At 44.4% G+C, this 14,130-nt stretch overlaps 1 protein-coding gene across 8 annotated transcripts in view; it reads left to right on the top strand.

The window, feature by feature from the left end:
• NUP214 (nucleoporin 214) overlaps window positions 1-13,866 on the top strand; it is a 74,312-nt gene extending 60,446 nt beyond the window's left edge. For 3 of the 8 annotated variants that reach the window (XM_023536526.1, XM_023536524.1, XM_023536527.1), the window contains 2 exons: window positions 7,070-7,226; window positions 13,164-13,866. In XM_023536526.1, coding sequence (XP_023392294.1) covers window positions 7,070-7,226; window positions 13,164-13,468 — 462 coding nt within the window. In that variant the 3' untranslated portion in view covers window positions 13,469-13,866. The remainder of the gene's footprint in view (window positions 1-7,069; window positions 7,227-13,163) is intronic. The other 5 variants (XM_023536521.1, XM_023536519.1, XM_023536522.1 and 2 more) reach the window with 4 other exon arrangements.
• The last annotated feature ends 264 nt before the right edge of the window (window positions 13,867-14,130 follow it).

The raw sequence follows: 14,130 nt of genomic DNA, 5'->3' as shown, positions 1-14,130 counted from the left end.
AAAAACAGGTAGTGCAAACATCACTTACTCATGGGTATTGGAATTATCTAGTGCCGTGTAGCAGATCACCCCCACACCTAGTAGCATTTACTTTTATATGTAATATTTATTTGTTCGTTTGTCTCTCTCTGGTGGTTGGCTTGGCTGTTGGTTCAGACCTTAACTGGAGCTCTTGGCTAGAACGTCTACTTGTGACTTCTCTGTGCAGCTGGAATCTTCCTCACAGCACGGTGGCTGGATTCCGAAGAGAACTATTCCAAGAAAAAGAGGGAGCCAGGCAGAAGCTGCGTGACCTTTGTGACCTTTCAGGAGTCACAGAGCATAATTTGTGTTGCATCCCCTTTTTTATTCAAAGCAGTCACCAAGTCCCACCCAGGTTCAAGGGGGGCGGAGATAGACACCTCTTGCTCCAGAAGAGCATACGAGTCCACACATATTGCTGTGACCATCTTTGGAAAATCTGTCACAGTGGGACTGTCAAAGAGTGGCAGAAAGCGTCATCGACTTGCTTTCCAGGGAGGGCGGCCCGTTGGGTGAGCACGATGGTACAGCAGCTTCTGGGGCGAATGTCGGGTTTGGGTTTGGAAAGGTGGGAGAGCAGCCTTGCCAAAGACTGAGGAAATTTACTGGCTGGAGAAGAAGTTATTGGGAACAGTGGGAGCAAGCAAAATAAATGACCAATAAACACATGAAAAGTTTATCAATAGCATTAAACATTAGGAAAACAAAAATCGAAACCATGAGATGTACCACTTCACACCCACTAGAATGGCTATAATTTAAAAAAAAAAAAAAAGATATCGACAAGAATGTAGAAAAATTGGAAGCCTCGTGCATCTCTCGTTCAAATGTAAAATGGTGCAGCCACTATGGAAAACAGTCTGATGATTCCTCCTGAAGCTAAACAGAAGCGTATGACCCAGCAATTCCGCTCCTAGGTGTATGCCCAGAGGCATCGAAAGTGGTCACCCGTTCGCCAGTGTGCACTGCAGCATTATTCACAATAGCCAAAAGGTAGACACAATGCAAATGTCCATCAACAGATGACTGGCTAAACAAAACATGAGATATACAGATATATACATAACAATAGAATGTTATTCATTCTTCAAAGGGAAGTGCGCATTCATACTACTCCTGGATGAACCTTGAATACGTGATGCTAATTAAAACAAGCCACACAAAAGGACAAGTATTGTGGAATTCCACTTCTATGAACTATTTAGAATAGGTTAATTCAAAAGTAATCATTTAAAAATGACTACATGAATAGAGAATTGTTAGAGTATAAAATTTTTGTTTGGTATGATGAAAAGTTCTAGAAACAGGTGGGCAGTGGTGGTGGTCGCGCAACACTGAATATATCTAACGCCAGTGAATTGTACTCTCAAAATGGTAAGCTTCACGTTATGTATGTTTTATGATAAAAAATTAAAATGACAGTAATAAAATTATTTTAAAAAAAACCATAAACTTACAGAGCCATAAATTAGATCGGAGGTTAGCAGGGGTGGGGGTGGAGGGGGGAATGGGGAAGTTATTGCTTAATGGTTACAGAAGTTTGGCCGCAGTGATGACAAAATTTTGGAAATAGATAGGTGGTGGTAATTGCGCAATGTTGTCAATATAATTAATGCTGCTGAATTGTATACTTCAAAATGGTTAAAATGGCAAGTTCTGTGTTACATACATTTTACCACAATTTTGAAAATAATGTAACATACCAAAAATCATTGAATCTTATACTTGAAATCAGTGAGTTGTGTGATATATGAATTCTATCGCAGTGAAACTTTTTTCAAAGCAAACAAATTGGGGTCTGAAAGACTTGTACATACAACAGTAATTTGTTTGATATAAAAATCCTCCTGATCCGCCCCTCCCCCACTTTTACTAAGAGAAAGGAAGTAATGGCAGGACCGAAAAGCAGAAAGAACTTGCACAGCCCTGCAATCTCCTGTTGCCTAGAACTGTCGAATCCAAAGGTAATGCAGCAGCCCACTGCCTCCTGGCTCCAGGCTTAAACACTCATAAGACAAACAACCTAAACTGTAAGCAAAGACACTGCTGGGCTAAGCAGAGGTGAGTTCATTCTTAAACCTGTGAGTCCGCATTCAACTCAGCACTTAGTGAAATCTGAATAATTAAATTACCTCCTGGCTTTACGATAGAGATGAAAGGGAGGGCTCTCACTTTCTAGAAGAAACACTCGTGTTCTTCAGTCACCACACAACTGTTCTTAGTACACAAAGTTTAGTATCCCCCCCCAAAAAAATAATTATGTAACATATGAAGAAGCAAAAATAAAAGGGGAGCTCACGATTATATTTTGGAAATCAGCAGAAAACAGTCCACCGATAATCCAGATATTGGAACTGTCTTGTAAAGACTTTAAAATAACTATCGTCCTCAAAGATTTACAGGAAAATTAATGGTTGAATATGAATGGTTGAATAAGGAATCTCAGCAGAGAAATGGTAATTACAAAAGCAACAGAAAGTCTTGATCTGTATCTAAAATAAAAATCTAGTATCTGAAATAAACTAGACATTTCACAGCAGAGCGAATACTGCAGAACAGTGAACTTGAAGACATGTCAACAGACATTATCTAAAATGAAGCTCAGAGAGACTGAAAGGAAAAAAGTATTAATGATCTGTGTGACAATATCAGTCCATCCAATGTATTTGTGATCAGAGTCCCCGAGAAGAGGAGACAGAATGGGATAGGAAAAAAATAATTCGAAGAAACAATGGCCAGTCTTTTCCAAATTCGTTGAAAAACAGGAATCCACAAATTCAAGAAACTCTGAGAATCTCAAACAATAAATAAGAGAAAGCCACACCTAGACATGTCATACTTAAGCTTCTGAAAACCAAATGTTAAAAAATTTTTAAGCAACTGAAGAAAAAGACGACGTACAAGGAAATAATGTATTGTGTGTTTCTAACAAGATAGCAAATATATGACAGCCATGGCAAAAATATCTTTGCTACCTAAGAGTAGACCAGTGGTTCTCAAGTTATTGATTTTGTCCCCAGAGGAATTTCACGGTCACAATATTTGGAGACATGTTTGGTCCTCATGAGTGAGGGACGCTACTAGCATCTAGTTGGTAGAGGCCAGTGATGCTGCTAAACATTCTGTAGCCCTGCAAAACAAAGAATCATCCAGCCCAAAATGTCAGTAGAAACCATTAGATAGTCAGAGATTTCTTAGAACATAAAAAGCACTAACCATAAAAGAAGAAAATTGGAAAACCGGACTTTATGAAAGTTACAAACGAATGCTCGTCAAAACACTCGTTATAAAAGTGACAGGGAGAAAATATTTGTGACATATACATTAAGCCAAAGGGCTTCTGTCCAGAAATATAAAAAGAACTCTGAATCAAAAACAAAAAGACAACTCTTTAATAAACAAAATACTTGGACAGATACTTTACAAAAGGGGATATACGAATGGCCAATAGGCACATGAAAATTAAAGACACAGTGACACTACTTCATACCCACTAGAGTCCTTAAAAGTTAAGTAACAAAACCAAACGTGAAGATTGGAGCAACGAGGTGTCGGTGTGCTGCCGGTGGGCGTGTAAAATGGTTCAGTCACTTTGGAAACCCACTGGCAGTTTCTTAATAAGTTAAAGATACACCGACTTTATGGTTTAGCAGTTTCAGTCCTAGGTATTTACCCCAAAGAAATGAAGATACATGTCCACAAAAAGACTTCTATAAGAACATTTGTGGCAGCTTTTTGACAGACCAGACCTGGAAATGACCCAAACGTGCAGCCTTCAGATCGTAGTCGATGGTGGCATGCTCACACGGTGGACTTCTGCACAGCAACAAGAAGGGAGGAATGACTAATGCGTACGACGGCGTGGATGAATCTCAGAGCATATGTCGGTTCTAGCGAGGTCTGTTAGGCAAGAAAGTGAAATAAAAGGCATCCGCATTGGAAAGGAAGGAGTAAAACTGTATCGCTGCAGGTAACGCAGTCGTGGAAATCCTGAGGAGTTCACTGAAAAAACTATTAGAACTACTAAATGGGGTCAGCAAGTTTGCAGGATGCAAGAGCAATATATCAAAATTAATTCTATTTCCATTCATTTGCACCAAACCACCTAAAAAGGAAATTAAGGGACCAATTCCATTTGCAATAGCATCAAAAAGAATAAAATACTTGGGAATAAATTTAACAAGTGTAACACATTCTGAATACTATAAAAACATCGTTTAAAGATATTCGGGATGACCTGAATAAACGGAAGCACATCCACATGTTCATGGATCAGAAGATTTAACATTGTTACAATGGCAATTCGTAGCTAGAAAATCTTAGAGCCAGGACTGTCCAAATTAATTATTCTTGCAAGAATTCAGTGATGAGTGAGACAGACAGAAGTGTCTGTGTTCATAGAGCTTCTGTTTGATGGAGTCATTCCTTATTAAAACAGTTTAATTTCAGATCGTTTTAAATACTAAGAAGAGAGTCAAACAGGATGATCAACCAGGGAGGAGGATTTGGGTTAGATAATCAGGTGGTAGGTACCCTTCTGACAAAGTCTCTTTTTGTAATTGTTTCTTTGAATTAGGATCAAGTCAGGTTCACATGTTGAGACTGGTTGGTAGGTCTCTCAGGTCTCTTTGTAAAGATGACCCTTCTATGGAGCTTTCTCTTTTTCTCATAATTCGCCCGTTGAACAGAGCGGATCATTTGTCCTATAGAGTCCCCTGTGGTCTGGTTGCCGACTGCATCTCTGTGGTGTAGCTTCTAAGATAACTTGCCCTTCTGCCCTCTCTTGCTTCCTGTGAAACGGTGCTGGGGTCTGGAGGCTTGATATGAGATTCAGGTCTGAGGGGTTTTGGGTTTTTTTTGGCGGTACGGGGAATATTATAAGCCTGGATCTTGAACACCAACTCCCTATTTAATGATATTAAGGAATTGTTAATTTTTAGACATGATAATAGTATTATGGTTACAGTTTCTGTTTTAGAGATTTATGTTGGAAAATCAGTGGAAGAAATAAGAAGTCCGGGATTTGCTTCGTACTAATAAGGGAGGAGGGGTGGTAAATGGAAGCGTAGGGAAAACTCAACTGGTTGTGAGTTAATTGTTGAGTTGAGAGATGGGTCTACAGAGGGTTCATTATACTCTTCCGTCTACTTAATGTACACATTTGAGAGGTACTAATTTAAAGTTTTAAAAACAGTTGTTATTTGTAGCGATTAAGATGAGTGGGACTCTCTCTAATCCAGTTATGAGGATGTGGTAACTGTCCATTCACATCCACGTCAGCGAAATGCTGTCCACTTCTGTTCATCTCTACAGATACCCATCATTTTTAAGTTACATTTTATATTTAAGTTACATTTAAAAATTACATTTTAAAAATTTGGTTGAACCATCTGAAATGACTGCTTTTTTCGTAGGGCAGAAATGTTGGCAGTTTACTGTGTTTCAGTGTGATGCATGGAAGTCTGCTAAAAAATCAGATGTTTCTGCATCCATGCACTAGTTGTCATGGTTTCCTTCCTTTCAAAGCCAGTTTACTAGTTATCAAAGCCTATGTTTTTAAGATTGGATCGGATTCTAAGTTTTAAAAAGCTGTTACTCATCATTAAATGGTTATAGTAAACTGTTACCGTTTTAAGAAGAAAAAAAAACCGTGAGAGAAGCAAGCAAGTACATTAAGTTCATCGCCGTCAGGTAAAAATTAGCCTGTCATGTTCAAGGTACAAAGACCAGCGTGGCTGTACCAAATGGGGGGAAGATAAAAGATAAAGACGAGAGATGGACAGGGGCCAAATCACGCAGGGACTTGTAGAGAGTTTTTAAGCCGGAGTGCAGTGACCTCACTGCCGTTTTAAAGTATCATCCTCGCGCTGTTGAATATAGGTTGTCATGGAAGCCGAGCATCAGTTATGTGTAGAAAGTCCTGCCAGAAAGTCAGGGTCGCAGGCTCAGATCAGGATGAGGCTGTGCCCCGCAGAGGAGGGGACGCACTATAGGTTTGACTTTGGTGGGGATTAAATAATTACCTATTAAAGTGCTTAGGAGAGTGCCCAGCACATAGAAAGTGCTCAATCATTGGTCTGTTATCATTGTTAAAATACCAAACAGAAGCCATTTTGGGAGCGTGTGATTTCAGGCGGCATCCAGTGTGCCCTGCTCTTTGTAGCTCGTTTCATTCACTCAGTGCTTCGAGGCGAGGAGTTTTTTATCCCCGTTTTACGGGAGAGAAACTGCTGCACCACTCTGCCCCCCTTCCAAGGAGGCCCCTGAAGGGCTCCTGGACGCGGCGACTCAGTTCTAAAAGCTCATCTTATTCTGTTGTCAGCCACGGGTGTCTCATGCTTCACTGGTGTTAACGGTCCCTCAGATCTAGCACTGGCCTTCCTTCACGAGCCAGTTTCCAAACAGAAGTAAAGTGCGTGGTGCCTGACACAGCTTCAAGGCAGCACGCGCCCCAAGTTAGCCACGTCCTCTGAGCATAAGATCTGCAAACTTGGCCAGAATTCAGCTACGGTCATCATTTCGACCGTGGAGCTAATTTAAGCTTATTTCTGCGGCACTGGGAAAGTCATTATGAAATCAAAGTGCACAAATTGGGAGGAAAGACAGTGTAAATAACTGATCATCAGTTGGCGATGAGTTCAGCCAAACACTAGAGGAGTCCAAATAAGTAGTGCTTCCTAACAGCCTAAAATGTTTTTCAACTTTTTCATTTGGGGGAACTCTTGAGGGGTTGGTTGTCTCGTCCCTGGCATCACGCCAACAGAGACTGCAGGCGGCAGGGCAGAGAGACATGGAAAGTCCCCACGTAGCATAAGTCAGGTTTGCAGACAGCCATGGACATGCGCTGGCCGGAGCGCTCCGGGTCGGTAGGAAGTCGCTGTCCGGCATCCAGCTGCTGCCGTGGTGGCCGGAGCACCTACCAGAACTCATCAGACTTCTCTTTCTTTCCACTCGTCCCAGCTGCGCGCGCCTCCTTTCCGCGGATGTGGCCTGCCCTGTCACCGTGACCTCTCATCCTATCTCGCTTCCGGCCCCCTTTGTCTTTCAGCAGCCACCGTCTTCCAGTGGAAGCGTGTTTGGGTCTGGAAGCACCGGCAGAGGGGGAGGGTTCTTCAGCGGCCTCGGAGGGAAACCCAGCCAGGATGCGGCCAACAAAAACCCATTCAGCTCAGCCAGCGGGGGCTTCGGATCCACAACCACCCCGAGTAAGTTGTGAAAAAGAGTTTTCCCAACCCGTCCCCGCCCCCATTCCCTCATGCCACGGTCGTCCTCGTGGGCTTATCAGAGCTTTGGTGACAAGTGCAGAAAGTAAAGGAAGGGTCTAGAAGGGCCATTTAAAATATCCACCCCAAAGCACTGTGATCTGTTTTGGTTTTGTTTTTTATTTTTGTTTTTTTAATGAGATGTCCTATATAATCATGAAAAGACATCAGAGCTGCAGGAAAGGGTTGAAATGAATTAGGATTGAAATGACTTGAAACGAATGCAGGCAGACAGGCATAAACGAGAGAGCAGCGGAGCAGGCTGTGTTTGCTTGGGGAAGGCGCATCCGGGTTTTCATTTGTGAAGTACTCGCTTTGAATTTGCTTTAAAATTCAGCTACTGCTGAGAAATGTCACCCCAACATTGAAGCCTTCGTTATTCCTCATATCTTAACATTTTTGTCTTATTTATAAATAAAGATGTATTTTTCCGTTGGCACTTTCTTTCCCAGCTAATTCTTAAAATTCTTTGTTGCTCTTTCTCTTCATGGTTAGAAATGAAAATTTGTTTAAATCTTTAAAAAATATATCCTGTTGCTGACGGGGACTGAGATGGGAAGTCGGGGACCTGTCACCTTTGTCTTCACTTCTCTCATTTAGTGTGCTGTGCGAGACACTTCGCTGTTCTCTCGTGCCCTACAGGGTCTTAACGCATTGAGGGCTGATGCCCTACAGAGAGCCTTAATATTAAGGAATATTAATATTCCTTAATATTAAGGCTCATGTAGTTAAAAGCAAAACTGTCCTGTGTCTCCCGGATTCACAGATCTGTTATTTTGATGTCACTGCCCATCTGGTAATAGATTATAATCAAGAGACACATACCTCTTAACTTGTGAAATTATGTAATCAGAAATGTTTGTTGTTCAGCTTTCAGTCTGCCAGGAAAAGTTTAGAATCCTAGAATGAAGGGATCTTAGAAATTGAGTCTAGTCGTTTTCAAAAACTGTTTCGCAGATGAACTCTGAAGCAGAATCCTGATTTGCAAAACAGATAAAAATAGGTTCCTGGGAAGCGGACAGAAGTGTACCCTTGGGTGCTCCCCCATCTCTTCCCCAGCTGTCAGCCCAGAACCGCAGGGCCTCACACACACACTGCGGAAACATGACCCTCAGATGGCACCCTCCATTTTCCAGGAAGGAGCAAGCCCCAAATGGTTAGATGATGTGTGTTTGTTTTTGTTTTTTTTTTTAAGTCACAAAGCCAGAAAGTGGCAGATCTAGAATTAGCCACATCTTACATAATGTGCCAAACACCGCGTCTGGCACAGAATAGGCACTTAATAACATGCTAGTTAGAAATGTGGGTTTATCCCATAGGTAGGTTATCATCTGCGAGATTGTGTTACTAGCCTATTTTGTTAAAACATAGGTGTTCCGTCCTTATATAAATTCCCTTCCTCCTGGCCGAGTCATCCTAATGCCACGTCTCTTACCGGTCAAAGGATTGCCTTCTCTCACCGGCCGGAGCCGGTGTGCACGGGCTCACGGGAGCCAGCTGTGCACATCCCTCCCCAGCTTCAGGTACAGTGGCATCAGGAAACATTGATTTACGCCAGGGAAACTGGACAACGCTGCATATCATCCCCGCTCCCCAGCCTGTTGTTCACTGGCACATTATCTTCTCTAATTATTCTGGTTTAAAGTAAACACATCTGTTCTTGATACCACGCACCCACTGGTCTTCATCTCCTAAACGCTGGCTATTGTAATTCAGTAGTTCATGTTTATGCTTAAGGGAACTTTAAGTGGATTTGAAAGGGTACAGGAAAGACTTAACATTTTTTTATTCTTAAAAACTTAAATGTATGATTTGCTAGCGAAAGCAACAGGAATCCCTATCGCCTGAAGGACCAAGCACAGGGTGAGAAGAAGGAACAGTAGAGAGGGAGGAGCTAGAGGTCATCTGGGGAGAGAACTGAGGATGCCCCTGCGAACCGCCAGAGGCGGCCTCTCGCTCCTCGGGCGGCTGCAGCATTCGATGGGTTCTTTGCTGGATGGTATGGGTTGGCTCTCCCGGTTCTGTTCTTGCCTGGCAAACAGTCCTCCCTGCTTCTCTTCTCTCTGTCATTGTGCGTATGTTCCCCACCGTCCCCCAGGTTATCGCAGCAGACCCCAGACTCCGCTCCTGCCTCTGGTCGCCTCCACTGCGGTCTGGGAATCCACACCAAACTGTCTTAAAAGTCTGCTTTTATTTTGCCACTGTCCCTACTCAGTACCCTGGGGCAGCGTCTCACTGACTGTGGTACAGTCCAAACCAAGTCCCGGGGCTGAAGTTCAGGGCCCACACAGCCGGCCCCCACATACTCTTCTGACTTTGCCTCCGCTCCAGCCAGCGTGTCTGCTTGTCGTCCTTCATGCACGGACGACACCCCTCCTGGGGCTCACACTGCTCCCCCCTCCACCAGCTGAACCTGCCTTTCCTTAGGGATGAGTGTCTCTCCCTCTGTGCACCTTGGCCTGAGGGTCACGCGGACCCCCCCTCCCCGCCCAGGGATCTCTCCCAGTCGGGAGTCCTGCAGCCTCATATTCTATGCCTGGCTAAGACAGCAAACAAAAGGGAACTCACCTTTATTGATCACCTACTGTGTGCCAGATGCTCAGTGTATGTGGTCTGACTCTTCTAAAACAGTCCTCTTACTTGTGGCCGTCCCCATTTTACCAGCAAGGACACGGGTTCAGGGAAGGCACATGGACTTGTGGAGGTAGCGGCCATCAAGTGGCGGAGCCAGGGTTTAATCAAGTTTGTGTCTAGAGTCTGCCCACCCGGTGGGCTCCTGGGATTTTCCTCGCCTCACGATGTGACGTAACTCCTCCCAGTGCGCCTCATGTGACAGCCCTTGTGCTTGTTCCTCAGGCATCACACATGTGTCCTCGCAGAGAGAGATCTGAGCACAAGTTGAGCAACCGGCAGTTCCCTTTGTGACAGTTAGACCCCAGGCTTCCCGCCCTGAGCACTAATGGGAACTACACAACCACCAAGAAAGACAAGCTGTGAACACTGTTGCTTAGAGTTGGCATGCTCTGTCTCCAGAGCCTCACACTCTGTGAAGCTTTCTGTCTTCCCCAGAGACTCGAAGATACGCTATTAACCGCTGAGGCCGTTTAAAACCAGGCACCGCCGCGGATCGGTACCTGTGAGGACCTACGGTCTCCTTGTCCGGGGACACTGGTTAGAACCATGCTCAGCACGTTTTTACTGTCCAGGGGCCTGAAAAGACATTTTTGTGAGGGTGAAGAAGCCATTTGATGAGAATCTTTGGGGCTCACAAGGCTCCCTTACAGCCATTTTGTAAGAAAATCTCTTGAAAAGCGTCCTGGACAAGAGCTTGTCGAGAATCTTTCTCAGTACATGTTGAATTCTTGTTTAGTGACTTTAGACCTGCAGAATGACGTGGGACTTAGTCTCGATGATACTTACATTAAGTTTATATCAGCTATAACATCATTAAAATTGAGTCAGACCCGGGTGTTGGATGCTGATGATGTTATTTTTGCCAAATAAAAGACCAGAGAGGATCCTTGTGCCAGCAGGTGGAAGCCCAGAGCAGATGCCAGATTCACCTGTACTTGTCATCCCCTTAGAGTAGAAGCATCAGGCGGCTCTGCACAGACGGTTTTCTTAGTGGCTTGTGTGTTCACGAGTGAAAACTCCTCTACAGTGCAATACTGTTCCAACAACTGAGATATTCTCTTATTTACCATGTTTTCAAGAACTAGAGAGACTGTTACTTTGGAGCCATTAGGAGAGACCCGCGAAACACGTTATTTCCCATAGAAACAGCAGACATCGTTTTGTGCCACTTGGTTTCAGAGCAGCTTAAATAAATCCTAAAGCATTTTAATATCCTGGGCTCCTTTTGAGATTGCAAATGACAGCTATTACAACTTGAATGGTTGAATTCTCATGATCTTCGCAAAATGAAAAGGATTTGATTTTCTGCAGCTGACCTACTCTGTGTTTTGTTATTCTGAACGTGATTGAGATATGGCAGGGGGAAGAGTTAAAGAAACAGAGAGGGACAGTTACATTTCCTGAGGACCTACCATGTGCCCGACTAGGCGCCCCACGTATATTATCGTATTTAATCTTCACGGCAGCTTAGCATGGTCACAGCGGCTGTCCCCGTGTCACGTGCGAGGCAACCGGGACCGAGGCATCATACTTATGAGGTATTCTAAGCCAGGTCTGACTGCAAGACTCATGCTGGTTCCACCATAATATTCTATGAACAGCTTAAAAGACGAGAGATTCCAAGGGGAAATCTGGCCCCTAATCTTGCACTCGAATTTGTTTGCCGTTTGAAATTTTGCACTGTGAGCACCGACGCAGTCAGAAAATTGCGACCCTCTGTCCTTGAAATTCCAAGTTAGAGGAATGACCGAGGAGCCTGTTTTCATCTGCAGTGACAAATGCACTGTCAGGTGTGGCCTTCAACCAGCTCGTTAAGGGAAAGATCCTGTCGAAGAGGCCTCCCCCAGGGCGCGGCACCCTAAATGGGGCAAGGAGAAGGCGCTTGGTAACCACTCCCGCTGCCACTGCCCGACGTGCTCATGGCTGGGCTCCGCCTGTCAGCCACAGTTTCACAGGGCAGGCGACCATGCGGTGTCTTGTCTGAGGCTCTGTGTTATTGGTGCCTAGAAGTTCAAGGTGGTCACATCCCCAGGATAAGGCTGCCCACCTGGAGTGCAGATCAAGAGCTGTAGCTGGAAGCATTAGCAGAGTGGCCTGTCTCACTGGGGTGGGACTGGCAGCAGACAGAGAGACTTTGGGATTGACAGGATAGTGGGGACCCCGTCTTCAAACACTCGGCTTTGAGAGGTACTCCCTCCACTGCTCTCCCTGCCATCACCTTCACGGGGAGCCCCGGAGCGGGGAAGACTGTGCAGACGTTTGACTGTGCAAATGTTTGTACTTCTTGCTTGATGGCACAGAGCCAGCTCCCATTACCCACCCAGAGCCCGTCATTTCAGCCTCCTGTTTACATAGAGCCTCTGTCTTTGGCCATCGACCCCATTTCAGGATAGCTTCTCCCTGCCTTCATGTGAGTACAAACTCATTTTAATAAAATACCCATCCGTACATGGCTGGGAAGCAAATACTTCTCACCTGTCTCGTTTTTTAGTGGTTAGTTTCCTTTTTTCCTTTAATTCTCGGAGTGGATTCAGTGCGTATTCCAAGGAGTGACCCGCTAGGTAAGCATCCAAAAGGTCAGGGGCTTTTAGAAAGAGGAATCAGACCGGAAGCCTCGCCGGCCTCTTCCGTGTTCTCGGAACAGCCGCGGACCCATCGGATGGCGGTGGGAGCAGCGTGCTTTCTCTCATTGCACCTGCCATTCTCTGAGCAGAACAGGCGACAGCGAGCTCGCCTGACGTGGCCATGAAAGCAGAGCGCTGGAAGCCACGATGCTTGGTTTGGATTTGCTCTAACTTTATTTTCTCTAGTTTGACAAAATTTGCAGTGGTACTTCATGCGAGGTGATTGACGAAAACAAGCCTTATTGTTCAGAAGCAAACAGTCCGCTGTGAAGCCGCCGTGTTGGCCTCTCGGTGGCGGATAGGCCTGATGCCCATGGGAGCAGATGCGTTTCTGCAGAGGTGCCTCGTTGGAGCTGCTGCTGCTTGTTTGTCGTGCGCCTGTAGCATCGTGCCGGGAAAATCCTGAGCCTGGGTACCAAAATGATTAAAAACCAGTCATCAAGACACATGCAAATCAGAGACGGTGTCTGTGTCTCTTCAGCTCGGTGCCCTTGAATCTTAGCCTCCCTTGTCACTCCCTGCTCCCAAAACACCCAGCTGAGGTTTCTTCCTTCTCTTCCAAGAAGTAAATAAGGACACTGTTCTCCCCCTAACATTCTTCACCCATGTCTTTCATCTCCAGATACCTCTAACCTGTTCGGAAACAGCGGGGCCAAGACGTTCGGCGGCTTCGCCAGCTCGTCGTTCGGAGAGCAGAAGCCCACTGGCACGTTCAGCTCCGGAGGAGGCAGTGTGGCGTCCCAGGGATTCGGGTTCGCCACCCCAAATAAAGCAGGTACTCGCGCACTCGTGGGCCGCGGTGATTTCCTTCACGCACGCGCAGGTGTCTGGGAGGCGGTCTCACTAGGGTGGTCTCAAGGGAATACAGATAAAGTGACCCCCCCCCATTTTTTTTTCATATTTATTGAGCATCTACTGTGTTCATAACACTAGTTTGGTCTCCTGAGATGTTAAAAACCACAGAATGCATATACTGTCACCCTTAAGAGAACTTGGAGCCTTCTTACGGGAGAAAACGCTAAATATTTAACAAGTGCAGAGCACCCAAAGTAAGGGAACCTATAAGAGAGTGATAACTGAAACATAAACAAGAAAACATCCCTAGTCACACATTTACTTGGGTGCCCGTTACCTGTCATGGGCAAAAAAATTTCTTTTGTCACTATTTTGACTTCTTTTCCACATGAATTTTTTTTTTTTTTTTTTGCTTTTAATTGCGTATAATACACTTAAATATATTAGATGCACATGTACATATTCAATATCCAAATATTCCCATATAAGAATACAGCTCAGTTAATTTTTACAGTTGGCATATACCCCCGTAATCAAGAATAAGAACATTATCAACACTTCTTTATATTAGATGCACATGTACATATTCAATATCCAAATATTCCCATATAAGAATACAGCTCAGTTAATTTTTACAGTTGGCATATACCCACGTAATCAAGAATAAGAACATTACCAACACTTCTTTGAAAGCATACGTTTTTATGTCGCGTGACTTTTTACAATCACGTGTTACATTTATAAGTAAGACCTTTAAAGAACAATATGTGTTCGGACACAGAAAACATACTTCA

Source organism: Pteropus vampyrus, unplaced genomic scaffold, assembly GCF_000151845.1.
Source record: "Pteropus vampyrus isolate Shadow unplaced genomic scaffold, Pvam_2.0 Scaffold158, whole genome shotgun sequence".
NCBI classification, from domain to species: domain Eukaryota; kingdom Metazoa; phylum Chordata; class Mammalia; order Chiroptera; family Pteropodidae; genus Pteropus; species Pteropus vampyrus.
The sequence above is the reverse complement of the archived record's forward strand: the minus strand, read 5'-3'. Positions and strand labels throughout refer to the sequence as shown.